The 26137-nt window shown below is 38.8% G+C and overlaps 1 protein-coding gene across 1 annotated transcript in view; it reads right to left on the reverse strand.

Moving 5' to 3' along the window:
• The window catches only part of LOC111404452 (cell wall protein RBR3-like), a 36384-nt gene extending 10758 nt beyond the window's left edge, over positions 1–25626 (reverse strand). The window contains exons 1-5 of the mRNA XM_023033258.1: positions 24656–25626; positions 24405–24513; positions 23968–24088; positions 23127–23855; positions 19274–20430 (exon numbers count right to left, since the gene is read on the reverse strand). Of these exons, the coding sequence (XP_022889026.1) occupies positions 19274–20430; positions 23127–23855; positions 23968–24088; positions 24405–24513; positions 24656–24845 (2306 nt within the window). The 5' untranslated portion in view covers positions 24846–25626. The remainder of the gene's footprint in view (positions 1–19273; positions 20431–23126; positions 23856–23967; positions 24089–24404; positions 24514–24655) is intronic.
• Between the last annotated feature and the right edge of the window lie 511 nt (positions 25627–26137).

The following is a 26137-nucleotide window of genomic DNA, read 5'->3' on the forward strand; positions in this document are numbered from 1 at the left end:
CGATGGAAAATAGGATCTCAACCACAGTTGAGTGAACCAAAGAGGTCCACTGCCAGTAGGAGATGCACCATTCTTCAATTGAGCCTGAAGAAAAGTCATACCTCTATAAAGGGCAGCCAAAAATAAAGAACATAAATTCAAAGGCCTGCCACGCGCCAATTCGTGCGCTATAGGTAAATAACTCAGAGAAGGCTTTATACTTGGCACGCACAACACATATTTACAAAGCCAAACTAAAAGGAAGGCCACTCGCTCAGTATGGGTAGGCTCAGCACTCGAATGATTATGGAGGGTCTGGAGGCTTGAATAAGAATCGGTGTAGTTTTTATCGAATTGTGGGGCGCCACCAGAAACTAAGATACCTGGGAAAATGGTATCGCCCAAAGGTGGTAAATTCACCAGGGCCCCAACATCCCTTAACGTAATAGACATGGGGCCAAGAGGAAAAATGAAGGTGTTATACTCAGGGGACCAAAAGCTCAAAGCAATCGAAAAGAGCGCTGAATCAAAAGTAGGGGGGCGAATAGAGACTTCTAACAAATCAGAAATCCTAGCGCTATCAAAAAGTGCCTTAGTAGGACCATGGCCCACAAGGCGAGCATGCCACCTACGAAAAGCTACATCAGATTTAGGCCAAGTGCGAATACCTCTTTCGCGAAGTGGCCCCAGTGGCAAAGAGTTTAGAAAAGGAGGGCCATGAGTGCAAGGAAACAGCTGACCCACCGCCGCCTGTTCAACTGCCTCCGCATTGTTGAAGAAAGGACCCAAGTAAAACTCATTACGTCCAACGTCGGCGGGTGCGAGAAAACTTGGGGTTATGTATGGGCGACTCAGAAGTTTCTGAAAGTCATCAAAACTAAAGGAATCGCTAGCTTGAGATTGTGAAGCAGCCATTGGAGAATGAACGAAGCTTCTCAGGGTTACGTAACAAGGAAGCAAAAGATGAATAGTGAATCGTGAAAGAGATGCAGAAAATATGAGGCGTGGTTTGGTAGCAGTGAAATAACGTGTTTGGGGTTTATAAGGGTTTGCAAAACGACGCACTTTTTCAAGTTATAGAAGGAAACAATGATTGAAATTCTTGGGAATTTCGAACGTCGCTGGAAACATGAAGTGAATATGGCAAAATTCAATAATTGTTATTAATTATGCCATATTGGGGGGTAATTGTTGACACATAAAAATTCAGCCCAAATCGAACAGCCCAAGGGGTAAAGCCCAATTGAAGGATCCCCAAATCGGATAGTCCAAAGAACGAAGTCCAATCGAACGAATCAAGGTGAAGGCCCAAATAAGGGGCCCAAGAATGCGGTAACGCCATCGCCCAAGTTTGCAAGTCGCCCAGAATCTGAACGAATGGAGTGTCATACGGTCGCCCAGAGCTATTATTCTACTCTCGCCCAAACCTCCAAGTCGCCCAAAGTATCAACAAACATAACGCATCGTGGTTATCAAGGAATGCAGTTATCAAGACAGTTGTTAAAGTAGCCTTATCACGTTCCACGACTCAAGGAATTCAATCGAAAGCGGTTGAACGATGAAAGATAATGGCAGCAGTTAAAAGGCAGTTTCATGACAAAATGGCCACTACAAAGAAAGTGGGTAGTTATAGGACGATCAAGCAGTTTTTAGAGTAGTTAATCACAAAAAAATCGTCTATAAGGTATAAAAGGGAGAAAGGACGCAGAAGCAAAGGACTGAATCCAAAACACTCGAACAGAGAATATGTAATTTTCATTTCTTTAACTTTTAGACTTAAACACTTTTCTTTCTATAACTCGTGTGCTTGCGCCCCTTGGAGGCACGCTGTTTTTCATTTTCAATTGTAAAGTTCATCGCCAATAAAAGAACACCCCTTTTTGGGACTTTGTCTCAAGAGGTTTCGTCCCTTACACAATCGTCTGATCCTTTTTAATTGTTAGCGACTTAACCCGCGCGAAACAGAAGGCAAACAGGTCCGAGGTTGCCATACTTCTTGTGCTCAAGTGTAAACGAACGACCGGTCTGTGTGTATATTTCATTCAAATAATTGATTTATTAAGTGCAAAAATTATTTGCAAATAAATAATACTATTTGCAGTTTCTCACTCTCGCAATCATCATACGTGTTATACACGTGACGATTAGTGATTTATTGCATAAGATAATAAAAAATTATCACATTAATGTAACAAATCACTAACTATTACATGGATACTGGATAAAACAAACATGTCAGTGAATTACAGCAAATAACATTACTCAATGCAAATCTACTTTCATTAGCTTGGTTAGACAAAAAGATTGTTGACTTTATATAAAGTAACATTTATAGAATGAATTAATTACATAATACCACGTGACAATCTATTATTTATTATATTAAAATACAATCAATTTTTTCATTCAATATTTACCCTTCACATCATATCATGTAATCCATATTTTTTATGTACAAGTAACAAAATCCAACAATATATGATAAACATGAATGTTCATTAAAAATGTATTTTTCTCTTTCTTATTTCCAATTGTTCAGTTTTAACTATACATTTTTCAAAAAACCACTAATCTAAAACACATTTTGTTGACATCCTAAAAGTGCAGCCCAATTCAAATAGCCCAAAGAATGAAGTCCAATTGGGCGATTCAGGATAAAGGCCCAAATAGGGTTATTAGTGAATGCAGTGGAAGCCCACGAACGCAGTAACACCATCGCCCAAATTTACGAGACGCCCAGGGTCTGAGCGAATGAAGTGCCTTGCAGTCGCCCAGAGTTATGACCCTGTTCTCGCCCAAACTTTCGAATCGCCCAGAATCTTAGCAAACATGAGATGTTATGATTATCCAAAAATGCAATTATCGAAGCAGTTATTGGGTAATCTTATAACGTTCAACGATTCAAGGATGTTGAATTGAGGACAGTTGAACGACGAAGAGTAATGGCAACAGTTAGAGACGACAGTTTCATGATAAGTTGGCCACCATGAAGAAAGTGGACAGTTATAAAGCAGTTAAGCGGTTTCTAAGTGGTTGATCACAAAGAGAGCATCAAAGGAATATAAAAAGAAGAAAAGACATAGAGCAAAGGACCCCGAATCAAACACTCTCAAACAGAGAATATGTAATTTCAATTTCTTAGTTTAGACTTAAAACATTTCTTTTCAGTACTCGTGTGCTTGTGTCGCTTAAAGGCATTTCTGTTTAAGTTCCAATTGTAAAGTCATTGCCAATAAAACACCCCTTTTTGGGACTTTGTCTCAAGAAGTTTGTCCCTTACACAATCGTCTGATCCCTTTTTAATTGTTAGCGACTACCCGTGCGAAACAATTTGGCACGCCGAGTGGGACATTGGTGTTTGGTGTTGAAGATACAAAAGGTGAAACAATATACCTCAGAAATCCAATAAGGAAACAGCAAGCCAGGGAGGAGTCCAGTCTGTGATCGAGCGATATGAGGAACAACATAGCTCTCCACGAACAGATGGACATGATCAGAGCAATCACAGTCGCTACGAACCAATGACAGAGTTGAGTCCTCGAACCATGCGTGCACTACTCGGAGAACTCACACAAGATGTCGTTGAACAGGTAAATCTATGAAATATTCATAATATGGAAAGATTTACCGAGAATGGGTATGCACATTATGACAACATGGCCAAACAACTGAATACTTTGAACGAAATAATGAATAAGTTGGTAGGTCAAATTTGTCAGCCAATTGTGTCTCTTACAAACCACTTTCAAACTAGGACAATTGTGGGACATAATCCCCTAGTCCTAAGTTTGAATCAAGGGGTAGAACCACCTTTTGATCCCTCTACTTCAAACCAGGGGGTGGTGCAATACCAAATCAGAATAGTGGCACTGGTACGTCTAACTTGGGGGGTAATCCAAATGTAAGAGATAATGTCCTAAATAATGGGCAGAACACCCCACGTGTTAATGAGGGAATAAATGTTCAGGCTAATGGTAACAATGGCCAAAATCATGGTAACTTTGTTCCCAATCAAGGACCAAACATCAGGCCTCAAGCAAATCAACCGGTCAACCAACCTGTGGGGATTCCATGACCCCAACGTCATGTTGAGGAATCAGATTATGGAAATCGTACTAGACCAGATGGCTTTCGGAGTACGTCCTGTCATTAGGCCGACTTACACAAAGCCATATCCTGATTGGGTAGACCAAGCATATCCATGGCCTAGAGAGTATAAAGTGCCAAAATTCTCACTGTTTACTGGTTTATGAGAGGTGTCTACTCTAGAACACATAGGGCGATTCACACTGCAAAGTGATGACGTAACTGATTACCATAAAATGAGGCTATTCCCTAGTTCATTAACAAGAGTATCCTTCTCTTGGTTCATCAATTTGCCAGCAAACTCTGTCCAAACATGGCAACAATTGGAGCAATTGTTCCACGCTCAGTTTTATAAGACTGAGTCTGAAATTACTTTGGCCGATTTGGTAAATCTACGTCAAATTCCAAACGAATAGGCAGAAGGTTTCCTTCAAAGTTTCAAAACAGCGAGAAGTAAAATATTTTGTATCTTTGCTCGAAAAGGAGTTTGTCAAAATCGCTCAAAGTTGTCTAAGCTTTGATTTGAAGAAAAAGTTCCAAGACAAGGTATTTCCTGATCTTTTCCAATTGAGCGCGAACGTGATTAGGTATGAACGATTAATAAGAGAGGAAGAACAAATGAAAAATTCCAGCAAAGGGACTTATTATAGAGACCTGAATTTTGATGTTCATACCATTAACGACGAGTATTACGATCAAACCGAAATGTGTTTGGCCGAATTAATTAAAGGAGACACATATACTTGTCCTATAATGGCTAAGCCTAGATCGTCAGGCAAAGATGGGCCTATAAAAGATGAAAACATAAAGGCTAAGACGTTCTCGTTCGATGTAACCAAAGCTGACCTTATATTTGATAAGTTATATAAGGATAAGCAAATAAAGTTGAGCGATAAGCATAAATTGCCAAGCCCTGAACAAATTAAGGGTAAAAAATATTGTAAGTGGCATTATGCATGGTCACATTTGACTAACAATTGTTTAATTTTTCACCATGTGTTACAGGATGCCATTGAAAAAGGACAAATTACGTTCGAGGATAAGAGGAAGATGACAGTGGATGAAAATCCTTTTCCACAGCCACTTGGAGTGAACATGGTTACGTCTGGTTTCAGAAACAAGTTGCCAAAATTCATGTTAGTTATAGATGATGGAGAAGAAGAAGCTGGACCACACCCCAGTGTCTTTGAACGTATCAAAGGGAAGGAGCCCAAAAAGGACGAAGACGTCCTATGTGCAAAAAAGAAGTGAGTGCAAGTGCAGAGAAACCATGGATATGGCAGCATCACCATCGCCCTAGTTTTTTCCCAAACGCTCAGTCTGGTAGAGGGCGGGGTACATCGTTCTATAAGGGACCGCCTTTTGAGAGGCAGTTCGGGCCAGTAAATAATGGAAGAACATTCAGACCGCAACCTCGCCAACCAAATGTATGGCATTTGTTTCAGTATAAGGCTGGAAGGGCAATACCTTTCAACGAGATGACTAAAACTCAACAAAGGCGTTTTCAATGGAACTATGGGCGAATGATAAGACAACAATAGGGAATGTTTCGTCCAAAGGCACCTAGACTACTCGAAGCAGCCAATCAAAACGTTCTCAAAGACAGTGAAGAGATTGGAACAGGCGAACCTATGGAAGAATTGCCAGAGACTTCCTCTGGGAGGTCAAAGTTTGAGCGAGACAGAAGGGATGGAGAATATCCAGATTAGCCCCTTACCATTCAGTTTGGTACGTTACCTCCTGTCGTGGCTAATAACTATTTACTAGCCAATGAGTTCAAGAATAAAGAGAAAGGGAGAAGAAGGAAGGGAGGATAACGAAAGAAGAAGCATGCATGCTGGAATATGAAGAAGGCCAAACTTCTAGAGAGGCCTACAATGGTGAAGATGATGATGGTATGACAGACATCAAAGAAGAAATCGATCTAGAGGCAGAAAGAAGAAGAAGAGGAGTATCGTACAACACTCTGTTGAAGCAACTACATCGAGAGGGAGTTCATAAAGTAGACTAATTGGGAGAACCATCTGGGCGTTTTTTCGATTTTTATGTGCTGTACGGAACGCCCAAAAGGAAAAAGAGAGTGCTTCTCTCTGAAAAGTATGGATCACCTCCAAGAATAATGTCTCCTCCCACAGGTTGGGTAACTGAAGAAGAAGCATTAGAAAACAGTAAAAAGGAAATTCAGGAGGTAGAGGCTCAGTGCGATATGCTGTACGTTGACCTATCACAAAAGGGTGACTCAACAGGGGACAAGCAGGAAGTGGAAATAGGTGCTGCCGAGAAAGTTATTTTCAAGTGACCGGCCATGAAATTGACCAAACACTTGAGGTCATTGTACGTTAAAACTCTAGTTAACGGCATACCTGTGGCAAAAGTGCTTGTCGATAATGGAGCAGCTATAAACACCATTCCATCTAGGATGATGAGGAAATTCGCAAAGACAGAAGGAGATATGATACCAACGGAAGTTATCCTGACGAGTTTCAATGGAGGATCAACTTCAGCCAAAGGGGTTATGCCATTAGACATAACTATAGGAACAACTACTATGACCACAGTCTTCTTTGTAATAGATGGTCCCACTAGTTACAATGTGTTATTAGGAAGAGATTGGATACACGAAAGTCGCTGTATACCTTCATCGCTCCATCAGTGCCTAGTTTTTTGGAATGACAAGGGCGAAGCAGAGGTGGTGCAGGCCGATCATAGGTCTTTTGTCGCAGAAGCAAACTCAGTAGAAAGGTTCATGTACGAAAAAAATTATAGACCTGTCAGAGTAGTCCAAGATGGAGAAGAAACTCAGATTGTCGCGCAGAGTGAAGAGCCGTTTTCGATGGATGCACTTACCGAAATGTTCTGTCAGATGAGGCCAAACATAGTGGCCCTGGAGGAGCCAGTAATTGGCAAAAGAATAATTAAGGAGTTTTAAATGAGTTGTAAGCAACAAAGATAAAGGGCCAATATTCAGGCCTTCAAAGCCAAATTAATGGCTTTCAATAAAGAATACAAGGACAAGACGAAAGAAGCAGCAGCCTTGAAAGCATTCAGAGACAAATTGACAGTGTTCGAGTTGGAACAACGTCTTGACTGAGAAGTCAACAAGGTGAATTGTTTAGAAGAAGAAGTGCCTACAACGGATCTGGACAACGAAATGATAAGGATCGCCAAACCTGGATACGCTCAAGTACAAGACCCCCTGATTAAAGTGAATATTGGCAATGAAGGAGAAGATCGCCCAACGTTCGTCAGCCAAATGCTCAATCAAGAGGTTAGTGATAAATTAATCGCTTTATTAAAGGAGTATAAAGATTGTTTTGCTTGAGAATATGAACATATACCTGGTTTAGATAGAGATTTGGTGGAACATAAATTACCAACCAAGCCTAATTTTAAACCTCATAGGCAACCTCCTAGGCGTTTCGCTCTTAATGTACTCCCTGAAATTAAGGAAGAGATAGAGCGATTATTAAAAGCAGGCTTTATTAGAACAGCTAGATATATTGAATGGTTGTCCAATATCGTGCCGGTATTAAAAAAGAATGGTAAACTAAGGGTGTGCATAAACTTTAGGAATCTAAATATAGCCACACCTAAAGATGAATATCCAATGCCCACGGTAGATTCTTTAGTAGACTCGACTGCCGACACGTAATGTATTCCTTCATGGATAAGTATTCAGGATACAATCAAATTTATATAGTTGAGGAAGATATACACAAAACTGCCTTTAGATGCCCTGGGTCTCTAGGATGTTTTGAATGGGTAGTTATGCCTTTCGGCCTGAAAAATGCAGGAGCAACTTATTAAATGACAATGAATTTGATCTTTCATGATATGATAGGCAAGTTTGTTGAAGTATATGTAGATGATATAGTGGTCAAATCCCTTAAAGAAGAGGACCATTTTGAACAATTAAGATGTTCATTTGAGCGAATGAAGCAGTATAAACTAAAGTTGAATCCATTGAAATGTGCATTTGGTGTTAATGTAGGGAATTTTCTTGGTTTCTTAGTACATAAAAGGGAGATTGAACTTGATAAAAATAAAGCGAAGACCATTTTAGAGGCCAAACCACCTAGCAACAAAAAAGAATTGCAAAGGTTTCTAGGCCAAATAAACTTTTTAAGACGCTTTATTTCTAACCGTGCAGGGCGAACTAAAGCTTTTTCACCGCTTTTAAAGTTGAAAAATCAGGACGAATTCGTCTGGAAAGAAGAGCATCAGAAGGCTTTTGAAAGCCTAAAGACATATTTATCAAGTCCACCAGTGTTGGTGTCACCAATCCAATGACGGCCAATGAAAGTGTATGTATCGGCTGAAGGAGAATCAATAGCTAGAATGGTTGCGCAGGAAGATCAATTTGGTGAAGAAATGGCGATTTACTACTTGAGTAGACAATTAACATAATGTGAATGTAATTATTCTGCCATTGAAAAATTATATCTTGCATTGTATTTCACATGTACAAAATCAAGGGCTTATTTACGGCCCGTAACCGTTTATTTAATTTCTAAAGTAAATTTGGTTAAATATATGTTTTCTCGCCCTATTTTGCACCAAAGGGTAGGCCTTCGGACATTAGCCTTATTAGAATTCGAGGTACAATACGTACCCCAAAAGGCAGTCAAAAATCAGGCTTTGGCTAATTTTCTGGCCGATCGTCCATGCCTTGATATGCCTGAAAAAATTGAGTCAGAGATCAATTCCTTCAAATTAAAACCTTGGGTTTTATATTTCGATGGATCGAAAACCTCTAAAGGTGCAGGAGTATGGGTAGCATTGATAAATTCTTTAGAGATTTGTTATAAGTTCGCATTCACTTTGGATAGAATATGTACCAACAATCAGGCCGAATACGAAGCCTTAATCGTGGGCCTAGAATTAATGATAGATATGGAGATAAAGAATGTGATCGTTAGAGGCGATTCTCAATTGGTAATTCACCAATTGATTGGTGATTTTAAATGCCAAAATGATTCCATTATAAGTCAATATGAAATCGCCCAAAAGTTGTTGGAAGAGTTCAACCAAATAGAGCTTCATTGTGTTAATAGGATATATAATAACGTAGCAAACGAGTTGGCCCAGATGACCTTAAGGTACTCAAAGGTTTTAAATTGGAAATCCACTTGTGAGTATGGAGCAATATTACCCGTGATCCAAAGAAGGGCGAGAACGATTGAAATTCATTGCATACAAGATGGAGATACAATAGATTGGAGAGCAGAGATTAAGGAGTTCCTTAAAGAACCTAATAAAGGAGATAGTAGAAAAATGAAATTGCGTTTGCTAAACTATGCACTGATAGATGAAGAGTTGTTTAAGAAACGCTCTGATGGTATATTGCTAAAATGTGTAAGTTTGCAAGAAGTCAGGACGATCATGGCTGAAGTGCACGAAGGAATATGTGGAGCTCATCAAGCTGGCCAAAGGATGAGATTGTTAATTATTAGGAGTGGATATTTTTTGCCAAAGATGGGAGAATCATGCGTTCAGTATGCAAAGGGTTGTCTAGCATGCCAAAAATATGGTCCAATACTAAAAGCGCCAGCACAAGAGATGACACCTATTATCAAACCTTGGCCGTTTAAGGGTTGGGCGATAGACCTAATAGGGAAGATTTATCCCCCATCATCCAAGCAACATAACTTTGTTATAGTTGCGACTGATTATTTCACTAAGTGGGTAGAAGCCGTACCTTTAAAAGAGATCACCCAAAAGAATGTCATAAAATTTATCCGTGATCACATCATTTATAGATTTGAAATTCCGCAAACTTTGATGGTAGATCATGGAATATCTTTAAATGGGGATCAAGAGAATAAATTCTTGAGCGAGTTTAGAGTTAAATTAGTGAACTCCACACCATATTACGCTCAATCCAACGGGCAAGCAGAATCTTCTAATAAGATTCTAAAAAATATCATAAGGAAAATGATAGATGAAAATGCCTGAAATTGGCACGAATGTCTAAACAAGGCCTTATGGGCTTATAGGACATCGCCTCGGTCAAGTACAAAAATTACTCATTTTCAACTTACTTATGGACAAGAGGCCGTTTTGCCTATGAAAATCAACGTGCAATCGATCAGAGTGTGTTTGCAACATAAGTTAAGTAGTGATGAGTATACCGAATCACTAGTTCAAAACTTATTGGAGTTGGACGAATTAAAGTTGGACGTCCTAGATAGATTGCAAATTCAAAAACTAAGAATGGCTAAATTTTATAATTAAAAAGTTATAGCCAAGTCGTTTAGCCTGGGCGAATTGGTTTGGAAAACAGTACTCCCTTTGGATAGCAAAGATCCAAAGTATGACAAGTAGTCGCCCAATTGGGAAGGACCATATAAAGTAAATAATGTGTTGCCTAATGGAGCCTATCATTTGGAAGATTTAGACGGCACCAAGCACATGAGCTTCATTAATGGCAAATATTTAAAAAAATATGTTCCTTCCTTATGGGAAAGTGAACAAATAAAAGCGTAATCAAATCCCGTTGAACGATCGTAGAGTAAAAAGGGTCAGAGCGAAATACGTTCAAATAAATTTCTTTATTATCAAACGTTCATTACAAAGCTGCAAAATACAAGATGTTAAATACTCTATAAACTACAATTAAGAGCAAACTAATCTCCCGGTCGATCGCCGAGTAAGAGGGTGTACTTGCCTTGATCGCCATCATGATCGCACTGCTGCAAAGGCAAACAGAGAGGCTGAGAAGCACTCTCAGCAAGCAGAAAGGAAGATGAAGCGCCCTCACATCGCCTTCCTAAATGCATCGCTGCAATGACGGACAAGGAGGCTGAGAAGCACTCTCAACAAGCAAGGTGGCTTGCAGGCATCCTCAAAAATTGTCTTCCATCATCGAACTCGTTGTAAGAAACATGGAGACGATGGGAAGAACTTTGCTGGCCAAAGAATATTTCCTATATCTCCCATACCAAATGTGACATCAAGAAAGATGGCAAAATGGGCGGATCAAATGATCCATTTCCATGAAAGACGAAGGTTTTGGATCGATTATCAAAATGCCAAACAATGGTAGCAAATTGGTTTTGAAGAAGAAAATGGAAGTGAAAATGATAAGTGTGGAATATAAGTGCATTTATAGAGGCGTGAAGGTGAAGAGACAGAATATGAACAGCCACATTCGTGCCTAGTAACTAGAATCAAATGGCCCGAAATTTTAGGGAAAGAGACAGAAATACCAAGAGAAAATGTGCGTGAATCTTAGCATAAAACAGTTAAATGTTTGGGGGGATGACGATTAAAGACAACGTCAATAAATACACAAGAAGACAAGTTAATCGTTCATTAACGATAATGGTTGCTGGTGTGTTCAGAATTCAGTACGAGGTTACAAGGGAAAAATTAATATGAAATTACAAAAAGAAAAGTTAAGGTATTAGATGTCTTAATTACAAATCGCCCCAGACTGAACGAATCCTTTCCCTAAGTCTCCCCCAATTCTCACTCTGCTGAGAAGAAGTGACATTCAACTCAGCCATAAAATCATCATCAACCTCTAGCTTCTTGTACTGCTCGACCAAAGACTTGGTTCACTTAATTTCTCGGGAGGCATTGCGTTTTTTGGCAGCCATTCTCGCTTTGCAGTCGTCCATCTTTACTTGAAGCTCCTTCATCTGTGTAGCCAAACTGGTGATCAAAGAGTCTTCAATCATGACTTCAGAAGAGATTTCTTTCAATTCGTCCTCAGCTTTGTTGATCTCCAGAAGCAAAAATTCTCTTTCAGATACAGCGCGAAGATATTGAGTACTTTTGGCCTTCAGTTCAACATTTTTGGCCAGCAAGGAGAAAACTTCGAAATGGACAACTTTCAACGTCGCTTTAAAATCAGAAGAAAGATTGAGGGACAAAAGTGACAGAGCTTGCTCCAATTTCGCATTCAAATGCTCAAGCTTATCCTTATGTTTGGCAGTACTAGCCTGACCGATGTCCATATCCATAAAGGACACATACTCAAATATCGACTGCTTGAGGAATTTCATATCTTCCTCTGAAGAAGCAGAAGGACGACTGGTTGAAGCAGGGTGAGACGTCTTGACTTGCCCCAGGAGGTGAACAAGTCCTGGATGAAACGCACAATCTTATCAGCATCCTGCAAAGAAAGTTGCCAATATTGAAGGTTTTCACTACAATGAACAAAGTGGAAGTAAAAGTGGAGCAGAGATTACCTCATCAGCAATCTTGAGAGGTGGCATATCCCCAGCCAAATCTACCACCTGTGGCTCCACCACTTGTGAAGACGTCCCCTTGTCTGAGCGAGAAGATTTTGCCACACCGGGCAACCCCATGGGAGCATATGCAAAACTCAAAAGGCAACAAATCAAAAACCAATAGCACAAGCAAAGGTAAAACATCAAAAAATGTATTACCTTCTGGTTCAACGTTTGGGGGGTTGACGCTTTGAGAAGAAGGTGGCTCATCCATTGATTGTGATGAAGATTTCGAGAATGAAGGTGTCTCTTTAAGCGTAGTCCCTTCATCGGCTGGTTTGGATGAAGCAACCTCAGCAGAAGGTGATGGAGCAGGAGCTGCCAACACCAAAGCCTTCGAAGGAGAGGCTAAGCTTTTCTGAGAAATCCGAATAAGCCATCAGCACATAGAAAAGTTCCAAGTATGGAAAGGTATGCTTGTGAGTAAACTAATTTAATTACATTTCTCCTGACAATGAGAGAAGTGTCATCATCATCATCTTCCAAAATGGGAGATGCTGAGGCTGCCCGTTTGTGGCTTGGGACACTTTTAGCTGCACTAGGCTTGGCAGGAAGAGAAGTAGATGGACGAACAAACTGTTTAGCATGAACGGAAGAGGAGGGACTCCTAATGGACACAGGGGTGACCAAAACAGGAGAAGTGGAAGAAATGTCCAACTGATCCAGTGAATGGAAAGTGCGATTGGTATCAGTTGCAAACAATCTGCGCTGCGCTGATGACCAGAGTTGTTCAAAAAGAGGATGGATGACATGGCAAGGATTGAAGGGGCTAATGAAAAATTACTTGTCAAAAGAAAATTGTGAGCATTTATAGCTTCTGTCTCTGCCTTATTAATAGTGTGGAAGCGATCTATCAAATTTCTAGAATAACAAGGGGGAACAGGCCAAGTTTGGCCAAAACCAAGTTGACGAGCAAAAAATTGGGGAGCATATATTTCAACCCCAGCTTTAGCATTGGTTCCAGTCAAAATATCATGGAACAACTCCCTCCCGGTCAAAAACTGAACCCAAACGAGTAGAGAGATGCTCGCGCTGTCCAGAGTGAATGGGGGTTGCACATAATCTGGAGTTAAAAAGGGAGGAAAATGAAAGAAAGAAGGAATTGAATTCAAAGTATAAAAGTATGAAAAAATATCCCTTCTGGACATATTTACAGGGCTCAATGGGCCAATGGCTAGCCCATAGCAGCTAGCGGAAGGAAGGGAAAAGGATAGAGCACCAAGTGAGGGAAAATAGGCTCTCAACCACATTTGAGTGAACCATAGAGGCCCACTGCCAACGGGAGATGCACCATTCTTCAATTGGAATTGGAAAGAAGCCATGCCTCTATAGAGGGCAGCCAAAAAGAAAGAACACAAATTCAAGGGTCTACCACGCGCTAATTCGTGCGCTATAGATAAATAGCTCATAGAAGGCTTCATGCTTGGCACACACAGAACATATTTACAAAGCCAAATCTGAATAAAGGCCTCACGCTCAGCATAGGAAGGCTCAGCGCTTGAGTGATTATAACAGCTTTGCAGGTTTGAATAGGACTCGGTGAGTTTTTTGTCAAATTTTGGGGCGACACCAGAAATCAAAATACCAAGAAAAATGGTATCACCCAAAGGTGGCAAATTTACTAAAGCCCCAACATCCCTTAAAGTAATGGACATGGGACCAAGAGGGAAAACAAAAGTATTATACTCAGAGAACCAAAAACTTAATGCAATAGAGAAAAGCGCTAAATCAAAAATAGGGGGTTGAAAAGAGATTTCTAACAAATCAGAAATCCTAGCACTATCAAAAATTGCCTTGATAGGACCATGGTCTACAAGGCGAGCATGCCATCTACGAAAAACGATATCAGATTTAGGCCAAGTACGAATGCCTCTTTTGCGAAGCGGCCTCAGCGGCAAAGAGTTTAGAAATGGAGAGCCTTGGTACAAGGGAACAGCTGGCCCACCGCCACTTGTTCGACGGCCTCGGCGTTGTTGAATGAAGGACCTAGATAGAACTCATTGAGTTCGGCATTGGCTGGTGCGAGGAAGTTCGGAGTTATATATGGCCGAGTGAGGAGTTTTTGGAAGTCTTCGAAACTGAAAGAGTCACTAGGTTGGGATTGTGAAGCAGCCATTATGAATGAAATAAAGTTTTGTTGAAATTTGCTCGAGAAACGTAGCAGAGAAGCAAGAAGATGAACAGTAATATTGCGAGAGATAAGCGCGAAGCAATGAGGCGTGATTTAGTGCGATGAAATGGCGTGCATTTGGGGGTTATAAGGGTTTGCAACGTCGCACCTTTTCAAGCTATGGAAGAAAATAATGATTGAAATTCTTGGGAATTTCAAATATTGTTGGAAAACACAAAGTGAATATGGCAAAAATTAATAATTAGTATTAATTATGCCATATTGGGGAGTAATTGTTGAAAAATATTAAAAGTGCAGCCCAATTCAAATAGCCCAAAGAATGAAGCCCAACTGGGCAATTCAGAATAAAGGCCCAAATAGGGTTATTAGTGAATGCAGTAGAAGCCCACGAACGCGGTAACACCATCGCCCAAATTTACAAGACGCTCAGGATCTGAGCGAATGAAATGCCTTGCAGTCGCCCAAAGTTATGACCATGTTCTCGCCCAAACTTTCGAATCGCCCAAGATCTTAGCAAACATGAGATGTTATGGTTATCCAAAAGTGCAATTATCGAAACAGTTATTGGGTAATCTTATCACGTTCCATGATTCAAGGATGTTCAGTTGAGGACGGTTGAATGACAAAGAGTAATGGCAGCAGTTAGAGACAGCAGTTCCATGATAAGTTGGCCGCCATGAAGAAAGTGGGCAGTTATAAATCAATTAAGCGGTTTCTAAGCAGTTGATCACAAAGAGAGCGTCAAAGGAATATAAAAAGAAGAAAAGGCATAGAGCAAAGGACCACGAATCAAACACTCTCAAACAGAGAATATGTAATTTCAATTTCTTAGTTTAGACTTGAAACATTTCTTTTCAGTACTCGTGTGCTTGCGCCCCTTAGAGGCATTTCTGTTTAAGTTCCAATTGTAAAGTCATTGCCAATAAAACACCCCTTTTTTGGATTTTGTCTCAAGAGGTTTGTCCCTTACACAATCGTCTGATCCCTTTTTAATTATTAGCGACTACCCGCGCGAAACACATTTTTATTCAAAATTAATTTTTAATGGAGCCCAAACAGGGGCTTTAAAATTAGTTTATCTTTTGAATTTCAGATCAAATTCACTTTTTTGCTGAACTAAAAACGTGTTTTTGTTTAGTATCGTGCGCCTACATTCTCAATGTACCATTTATATGAGTATCGCGTCTCTCGAGAGCAATGAATATGTTATTGCATAAAAAGAAAAGAAGAAAATTTACAAAATACATGCAGCATATAGCTAAACATAGTTCCTAGGAGATGACATCCAACAAGAATAATTGTTTGAATGCAGAGTCGAACAAGAACAAAAAATTTCACTTGCTCTCTAATCAAGAAATAGGAACAAACACCAATTCTATTAAGAATGGCTAGTGGAAAGGTCAGTAAACCTCCAATGGCCTTTATCAGCCTAATAAGAATTATAACTGTACAAAATTACGTAATTAACAGTGGTACAAAACAAATGGAACCAACAAAACGTTATTGGCACTTAAAGATGAAAATGTTTCCACTACATAATAGTGCAATTGCACTTCGACTCAAGCTTCAGAGGCTTTACGCTGTTGGCGTTATTAGGAGCCCCAACAATACGTGCAGCAGATACATCTGATTTTTCATCTTTTTCAGCATTGGTGTGAGGCAGTTTTGTATCCGTTTCCGGCCTCTTTTGTCGAGCTTTTTGGGACTTAGGAGTACGTTTTCCCATGGCTCTTGTGCGCACATCTCTTCTATCAGGATTGGATTTGCCAACTAACATGCCTGTAGGTCGCAAGCCTTCCATCGTTGAGTTTTCTTTCTCTATCGCTATATTTGCAGCCTCGTATGCCAGATTGTGAACAATAGAGCTGCAGAAGAGTATTGTATCTGTTGCTTCTTCCAGAGTTAGGCTTCTAGTTTTTAGTCGTCCCCTGTCCTCCGTTACAACAGTTGATTCATCTGCCAGATAAAGAAGTTTCAGGAGCAAAAACGAATAATGAGAAGAAAGTCATCCACCGAGGAGTAAGATAATGAGAAGAAAAACACTCGTGTGAAATTTCTAAACTGAAATATTCAATAAGCCTATCTTTGGCTCATGTTTATGAACTGTTTATAAACACTTAAACCACACATTGCGAGGGATCCAAAAGTACTATTCATCCACCATTCATTTCTATTTTATTTATAATTTAATCTGTTTATAACTACTTCAACATTCCCACATAAAAGTATTCCATTATTAAGAGGACAACCAAGTGTCGACAATTGTAGTTTTCCTAAAAAAGCAATAATAATAATAACGGAGGAAGAAGAAGAAGAAGAAGAAACATTTGCACTAAGAAAAATTATTGGTTTTTTGCACTTGATCACTGATCAATAAATAACAATATTTGCAAATTGAAATATAAAAAAAAGAAGGAAAGAAAAAGATATGCATGTGAATCGCTACTGATGCAAAAATGAAGATATATATATATATACGCCAAAAAACAAATAAAATTGAGGATTCATTAAATCATTGCCAAAGAAAACTTTTCAATATTCCTATTTGAGGAAAATCACTTATTCCACAATCATTAGCAGACACCAGGATAGAAAGAGAAGTAAATATATTTCATTCTCGACCATATGAGATTTTATGTATGCTTCTACGTGCATTTAATTCATACTTGTTGACTGTGCATGTGTCATACATAGATCGAGAGAGTACAAAAGTTAACATCGAAGGAATTAATAAAACAAAATGTAGCTATTCTTTGAGAAAAATTAATAATATGTTCAATTTTACACGTATTCCAGAAAAAAATTTGCAAACATTTTAGCTAACACTATGTTTGAATCATGCAGGGATGCATAAGTGGGTTTCTTGCCAGTATTCCGATTTGAAGAAGGTACAGGGTAATTTACTAAGATATTCTATTGAATATTTGTTCAAAATCAATGGAATGACAATGGGTTAATTGTTGGACTCAATTGTGGAATTAGTAGAATCAAAAGAATATGAAAAATAAAAATTTTGATTTTTTGCCTATGCGTTTTGTGCGTACACGAGATGTGCGTTGGCCAGAACATAATCAAATTTGCTTCTACTATGCGTACGCAAGATTTATACTATATGTACGCATAGTGTTAAAAATTGGTTGGTTTTTCAACTTGAAACTTGGTGACCGTTTTGGATTAAAAGTTGCCACTTTTCATCATGTTTTGGCACTATTTCGTGGTATATTGATTGATGCCTATAAATAGGTGATGAATGATCAATACAAATACATTAGAAACATTTAAAAACATCTTGAGATCCACATATCATTTCACATTGAATCAAACTATTGATTTCCATTCATATCCAATATCTTCCTAGTGTTCATAAAGTTTTAGAGGATTGCACTTGTGCTTTAGTATTAAATCCTTTACAAGGCTTCATATAATCCTACAAACCATTTACCAAAACCTTTAAGCATCTCATTCAATCCCAAGAGGGACAAATATCATTTGAGGACAACGATCTCGCATTCGAGCCTTCGAATTTGTTCTTGACAACTTTCTGATTTCTTCATCTTATTGCTTTAATTGTTTTTGTTATTCCTTTCGTCTCTTCTCCAAACTCCTTTGTTTCCAACATATTCTTTTTCTCTAGTCTATATATTTTAATTGAAATAAGTTACTATTAATCCGCTCCAACCAAACAACATTACGAGTGCAATGTACTTCCTAATTTCTACTCCAACCAAATATACACCAAAAGGTATGCATGCCATGCAAAGTACATATAGAAAACGCGGAGCCCATGAGAATCAGATATAGCACCAAATTTTAAGAGAATTTTTAGAGAAAAATTTTTTGAGAAGACAACATGAAACAGAAACAATCTGGTATCTACAAGGCTAGCTTCTTACGGTTGGGAGGGCATTGCTGCATTAGGTAATTCCATTGGTAATCTTCTTGGGAACTATAAAAGCACTTATTGTGAACAGCTAAAATCACTGATCGAAAATGGTAGAAGCCAGGTTAACCTTAGCCATTACAAAATGATTTTGTACAAAGGATCTAATCCAGAATATGATGAGTAAACTGGAATTAGTTATATGCTCAAAACAAGTAGTATTTGTATCCGGCTAGAGAGTAAAATTCTTAGGAGTAAGAAGCGGGAAGGAGAAAATATAAGCATTTATAGCTGTCATAAATGCAAGATATACATACCGAGGGCGCTCTGTCCAGGATCTGAGTTGTCAGGTTCTTCAACAGATGCTATTGTATCATCATTGGGTCCTTTTGATACAGAAGGCTGCATTGAATCATTCATGCCACTCTTTGAATTGGTGGAATCAGTGTCAGATTGTGAATCAGGAGAAAAGATATCGCCATTTTCAACTCCTACTTCGGATATAGCATCCAAAGAACTTGGGTTAGGCACCTCTTCAACATCCACCCTATCACATGAATTTGGTGTGGCATCTTCCCCTAGAGTACAATTCTGGGGAAGTGTAGACGATGCTTCTGTAGTCATGGAGTTACTGGAATTGTTTGTCAAGTAGTCACCACTCTCGTGTGATGCTCGCTCTTCAATATTTAAAACTGACACCACTGAAGTATCTGCTATATGAATGTTCATTGCATTGCCAGAAATTTCCAAGGCAGTTCTAAAATTGTTATTACTTTCATTATCGGTGCATGTATTGCCTGCTTCTGTACATTCTGAAGTCAATGATTGTTGTCGAAGATGTGTGCATGCAGCCTCCCTGGCATCATTTTCGACATTGGAAGCAATTATTTCAAAACTATCATCTTGAGAGCTTGTTGCCACACTTAGGACTTGAAAACCATGACTTGAAGCACCAGACAACTGTAATTTACTTGCCGTTGCACACGGGTCTCTATTTGCCTCAAAGACCCGAAGTCAACAGAAGATGTCATTGACGCACTGCCATGCCCAATGGAGCTTCTCGTGCTGTTTATACTGTCCCCGATACAGGAGAAATCGTCATAACTGATGTTACTTGTTGTGAAACTCCTACTCCTACTTTGAACATGTCCTTGGCTTCTACTAGATCTCTTCAGTAACAAAGCTGTACCTGCACCTTCTGAAACATCAACATTTGAACTTGAATAGCCCCCAACATGCTGATAGGCAGAGTTGTCATCAATAGATTGATCAGTCACTTGTTGGTTGGTGATAGTTAGCTCAGCTTCACCCACCATTAGTGGTGAAACAGAGCATGAAGGGGAGAAATTCAAATTATGGGTTGGCTCGCTATATGAACGATGGAGTTGTTTGGTCCCTGCTTTACCAGTACTAGTGACTTGCCAAGATTCTGAGTTTGCAGTGGAGCAGTCTAAAGCTTCAGCTGGCCCATGCTCTAGAATCTGCACAAAATCTCCTGAAGTATTCTCACTAACTGCCATTGATACCAGTGTAGTAGTTCTAGTTGAGGTTACTTCCAAATTTCTGCACCGCAGACAAAGTTGCAGGTCCCCCTCCATTACTAATTCAGCAGAATGGAATGTGTGACCGCATTTAGAGCAAACCATAGTATCTTCAAGGCTGACGGCGTCTGAACAATCACCTCTTGTCTCCGGAACTATAGAAGCTGCAGCAGTACCTGTAGCAGTGTCAATATGGCTGCAACTTTCAGTGACAACTACTACAGAGTGGCCATCAAATTTATCATCCTGATTGTTAGGTGATTTATCACGGGTGTTAAGCTCAACATCTTCATTTAAAGCATCAGAACGATCCAATTCAAATATTTTGTCTTGCGCTTCAGAATAGTGTCCCTCTACACATTCCCTCGTCGTGTCCTGCAGGTTTTGCTCACTTCCTTTGGTATCATGTACGCCTGTTGTTACCTGATCAGAACTGGTATTATTGCTAGTTGTAATTGAAGAAGTTCTGGAAGTAACCGAATGATGAGCTGTACTTGCTTTGCCAGCATAGAGTGTTGAAGTGGGGACATTGGACAATAAAGGCCTAAACATATTCAGAGGACCTTTCCGACGATCCTGTACAAGAAACAGAAAAAAATGTCCATATGAATAGTTCTGCCAAAAACCACTGATAAAAAAGTGTGGTCATAAGTCAAGCTCTCAAAGAACCAGCCGCCGTCACATCACATTTTATGTGTCAGTAGGAAGTGTCTCACAAATACACTGACATTTAATCTGCTATAATAATATTTATTCCCCAATTGCCTTCACATGGTAACTTAATTAGCCTAGAAAATTATAATTAGAACTAGAGCACATGTGGGCAAACAAGAATTCTAGTTCCACATAATTTGTCAAGCATACATAATCACTATTAGTTGCACTGATTCCTTTCGTTTAGACATATCAGAAAGCACGTAATGGAACTTGAGATAAAAATATGATACCATAATAGTGATGGAGACATGAGCAAAATGGCTTTCTTTGGAAAAAAAGAAATTGCCGATGGTAACTCATGTATGAATGTTCGATAAATTTGAGTCAAGTGTACAAACAATCAATCCTCATAACCTGCTAGAAAGAATTAAGTATCCAAGAACATAGACATTCGATGAATTTAAAAGGGTGTGAATCTTCAACCTAGAAGCTAAGATGCTCGGACTCGGGTACGGGTATCGGGTACGGGTATGTATCAAAGCGTCGGATCTTTTATTTTCTAAAATGTGGGATACGGGGACATGGCTAAAAAGAGTCCAAATTTAGGACACGGGTACGTGGGTACGTTTTTCAAACTTCAATTTTGTTTTTTAGAATTTTTTTTTATATTGTCGTATTTTTTTAATTAAAAATGATGAATTGAATTTTTTTTTTTTTTAAATGATTAATTTTATTGTTTGAATATTTTATTAAACTAGAATATGATTGGTATAAAAATAATTACATTATTAGCCCACTCATATCCATTTCTCAAACTCCAATTAAATCCATCTATATCCAATATCAATATTATTAGCCCAATAAAAATGGTCCAACCTCCAATTAAATCCACCCACATCCATATTATTAACCCAACCCACTTCCATATTATTAGCCCCAATCAAAATGACCCAACTCCAATTAAACCCAAGTCTCTTCTTTCATTCCTGTCTCCGTCTCCCCGTCTTCCATCTTCCTTCTTCTCCTTAACAATTCTAGGGTTCCACCGGAAGATAACCAGCAGATTTTGGACCAAAGATCACCGGCGGCGCGGCGCTAACCTGCTATTTCTTCACACATACCTTCCATCTCCATCCAATAAGGTAAATTTTCAATTTTTCTTAAGATTTCTTGCCGGGTCCGATTGAAATTGGAGGAATCGGACCCGTATTCCGTACCGGTACCTGTGTCGTGTCGTGTCGACACGGGTACTCCGGCCGAAATGAAGAGTTCGAGCATCTCAGCCTAGAAGCATAGTAGGTTTTATTCAACATGCACCCTTTAATGTATTGTTAAATTCAAAAGTAGAAATGATTGACAAGATACTACAAAATAGTTCCAGAGACCCAACAAACTGCAACACCACAATGCTTCCCACATTAGTTCAGTTCGTTAATGAATCAAATTACTTAAATAGATGAAAAACCAGTAAGATCGACTGATTGTATTTACTAAGTTTAGAAAGTGATCAAGCTTTAACCTTGAGAGGTAGCTCAATAATCAGGCATTGGGTTTGCTCCCCAATAGTCACCAGTTCGAGTTCTCTCAGGGTCACTAAGGTGAGTACCTGACTATAAACTTCAGGGCCCCGTGGGATTAGTCGAGGTGCGCGTAAGTTGACCCAGACACTCATACTCATTAAAAAAAAAATAATAATAATAAATAAATGTGATCAAGCTTTGACAAGTAATAAATTCTAACTCAACTCTACTAATTTTATCCCAAGACTTATGTTGGGCCCACTACATTGTGTCTCTTCTTCAACTTTGCTCGATAAAAACCCATCTCCAAACTTAAACCAAAAAACTATTCATATCCTTTTTGGTTACCTTATGTAATTTTAGGTCGACTTCTTCCCTAATCACTAACACTAGTTTTCTCGCTTTTCCTAACCACTACATATAGCAGCATTTGTGAAATCTGTCCAAACCATCTCAATCTGTTACCACTCAATTTATCCTCGATGGCTGACCTTGAACAACTCTTATTTATCCTCATTTCTTATTCTGCCTCTTTATATTGTAACACAAATTTTTCTTACCTTAACATCTCCATTGCACTGAAATCATGTAAATGGTGTCTCCTAATAGCCCAATCAAAGTCCAATTCAGCATACTAGAAGTAAAATTGGAGAGCAAGTAAAAGGAAAGGAAAATGTGTGTGTACGTAGATATATTATACATAGATATACATACAGGTACAATTTACTTACATACATACAAACTATCCCTGAAGTTGTAAAAATTTGATGAAGTACATAATGGACAAATTATTAATGGCCAAGGATAGGACCAGCATGTTTCATTTCTGTCATTTCCTCATTTGCCATGCATGTCAGCAGAATATGTACGTGAGCGCATGACCACACAACTGAAAACCTAGACATGGACATGCACACACAACTCAATTACAATCCACTAAATTGCCAAATTCTTAGGTGGTGGATCAAGTAACAATTAGCAGCAATTGAAAAACTAACCAAGAGAGAGTGAACAATAGACAACTAGGGTGACAAGACAATAAATAATAGCTATCAGGAAACTCGTCATTATTACTGAAACAAGAAAAGTAGATACCATTTGCTGAAGTGCCAAGTCAAAGGATCTCTTCGGAGCAGAGCTTGAGGACAAAATTCTAGATGGTTTTTTAGAAAAACCCAGGGCTCTATTATTTGGGAAAGCACCAATGCTCTTTGGAGTTGGGCGGTCCAAGCTGCTCATGGAAATGGATTGTGGGGAGTCTAGATCATCGTCACCAGATGATGCAACTGAACCTTTGCTGTGGGAACTAAATGGATCTCGGTCATGACTGTGTGATGAACTGACACTTCTAGAAGCAGTTGGAGACATTGATTGTCTTCCAGATCTGTAGCCCTTTCTGGATGCTGGTGAGGATCCTCTGACATACGATGCTGGTCTATCAGCCAACGAGGTACGAAGATTAGGAGGTGCCTCAGAAGAAAAGTCAGGAATGTTACATTGCCATGTGCTTATTTTAGGTGAAGCAGAGTACGCTTTGCTTGTCTTGACGGGTAAGGTGCCTCTCACCCTAGATGGGGCAGCAGAACCAGTGCTCATTCTCCTAGGAGATGGGGTACAAGACCTCAGAGAAGGAGTTGATGGTTTACTTGGCGGGGGAGATGGCCTCCTTGATGAAGTAATATGCCTCAAAGTAGGAGGTGGACTTGCATGTGGTGCTGACAATGACCTGCCCCTTGATTGCAAAATATTATCATCAGCCCGTGGAGATTGGCTAAGGCGATGGGGACGTGCACTACTTCTGCTATTTCTATAACTCTTCTCCATCTGAATTTGAACAAATTTTCAATATGTGTGTGAACAAACAGGAATAAGGATTAGATAAGTTATATTGGAGATCCTCTGTGCATTTAGAATTATTGTGTTCTCACAATCTTACCGTGGATGATCTTAAGATTGAAAGAGGTTGACTCCCAGGCCTGCCTCTCCGTGCAAGATTAATTGGTGGTGTCTCATCGTCCAGAGAAGGAAAAAGTGGAGTGTCGGGAGGAGTTTTTAACCTTTAGTAATGCATTACATAACAGTAAGAAACAAGTAAAATGTAAGAAGGCCATTATATAGTATAACAGCAGTAAACCATCGACTGTGTAAATCAACACAGGAGATCCCTTCTAGTATCAAAATTTATTTCTTTATGCACTGAATAATTGGTCAAACAGAATGGCATAGATGAACTTATATGAAAAGCCCAATATTTCTCAAAAAGGACGTCTAATAAGTATCTCTTTATTTGTTTCCAGAAATAATCGCAGTTCCAAATTACATATTATTTTCAAACCGAATATGATAAAGAAAAGACAACAGAAAGCAACTAACCAGTCATAATCATTTTTATCTCCTTCTGCATTGAGCAGGTCACTACTCTCTCTCCGAGTTGGAATGGAGATTCCGAGCTTATAATCCGAAAAGTCCCTTAATTTCGTCCCTGTGAGATGCCATAAATGATAAAAAGCAACAATTGTCAACAATACGAAATCAAGAAATCTGAAGATATACGTTGTACACGCTTCATTAAATGCAAATTCTATAAACCAAATATAAAAGCAGATTATAGTGTGAGAAATTACAGATGTCATCAAAGTCATTTGACGGAAGCAAGAAATTCTCTCTTTCTTTGTTCTGAACCTCATTAAACAACGCGAGATCATCATCCTTCTCCCGATAGAGAATCACACTCTCAAGACTTCGTCCTCTCTTGTGATTCTCTACCCTCAGCTCCTTCCTAGGAGATATTCTCATTGCTGGCGATGGATGCATCTCCAACCCGTGGTTTAACGCACACAATATAATCTCAATCAAAATCCTCCGAAAATGCGAACTTCACACCGCACATCATGAAGATCACACAAAAATCGCAATACTGCTAAACTTTCCACAAAATTCCACGAAAATGAACCTGATTCTATATTCTACTACTCGAGAAAACAAAATTCCACCTCACATTTGCACTGTACACAAGTAAAAAATCATCATTTGAAACAGCTGCAAGCATGCCATAGTAGAGGGCAAGCTCAAATTTATCCAGTTCCACTTCAAGTTCTCAAAAGACAAATCAAATCACGCCTTAATGCCCAATTTACTCAAGATCCAGTCTCCAAATAAAAACCGAGTAAATGTGAAGCAACAAAAACCATAATTCACCCACTGCAATCTCAAAATGCCTACCTTTTATTACTCAAACCAAAGCAAAAACCTAATTACATTCAAAACTAACCTTCACCAAAGAGTTAAAACAACTCAATTACACTTAAAGAATAACCCCTCAACAATTAACCAAAAAGCCTCGACCCACCTCGCTAAAGTTGCGCAGCTCACCATTTAACTGAATTCTACGCAAAAATGCTGTACATACAGGTTGAAATCTTAAGTAGATCAGGGGAAATGAAGATCAAGAAGGAAAAATGATAAAGAAAATGAAAAAAGCTGAAGGGTTGTAATAATGGGTCACGTGATGGGTGGATTGTGAAGAGAGAAAGCGAAATGTGCAAACAGTCAGCAGCACCACCAGCTGCCCAGCAGCAGAGCAGCTACTATAAAATTTTATTTAATTTTATCTGTTGATAATGATACAATAATAAACAACTTAACTTATTAAAAATACAATAATTTATAGAATACAAATTTTAAAAATGTAGAAAAATGCAAATTAGGAGCCTGTTTGGCTAAGCCTAAAAAATTCTCTTAAAAAGTAAGTGAGATAAATAAATTAATTTTTACTTGTTAAAGTTAAAAATAAATTAATAAATGATATAACAATAAGATAAAAAAGTTACTTTCTAATAAGAAACATTATTTTAAATAAAAGTAAAAGAAACAATATGTTGCACCTTCTTAGAGGGATTTTAAATAGAGGCATACTGAAGTTTAAATGGCTAAATATTTTTACTCTATGCGGTTGCATAGAGCAATTCTCGAGGGAAAATTTAGTTTCTTTTTTCCTCCGAAACTCTTGTGGAAACAATATTTTTAGGGTCCTATAAATACAAAAACTCGACAAGTACGTAGGGGACGCCGTTTTTTACATGTTTTTGAGAGATTTTGAAGAAAAA

The sequence above is a fragment of the Olea europaea genome, chromosome 11, assembly GCF_002742605.1.
Source record: "Olea europaea var. sylvestris chromosome 11, O_europaea_v1, whole genome shotgun sequence".
NCBI lineage: Eukaryota > Viridiplantae > Streptophyta > Magnoliopsida > Lamiales > Oleaceae > Olea > Olea europaea.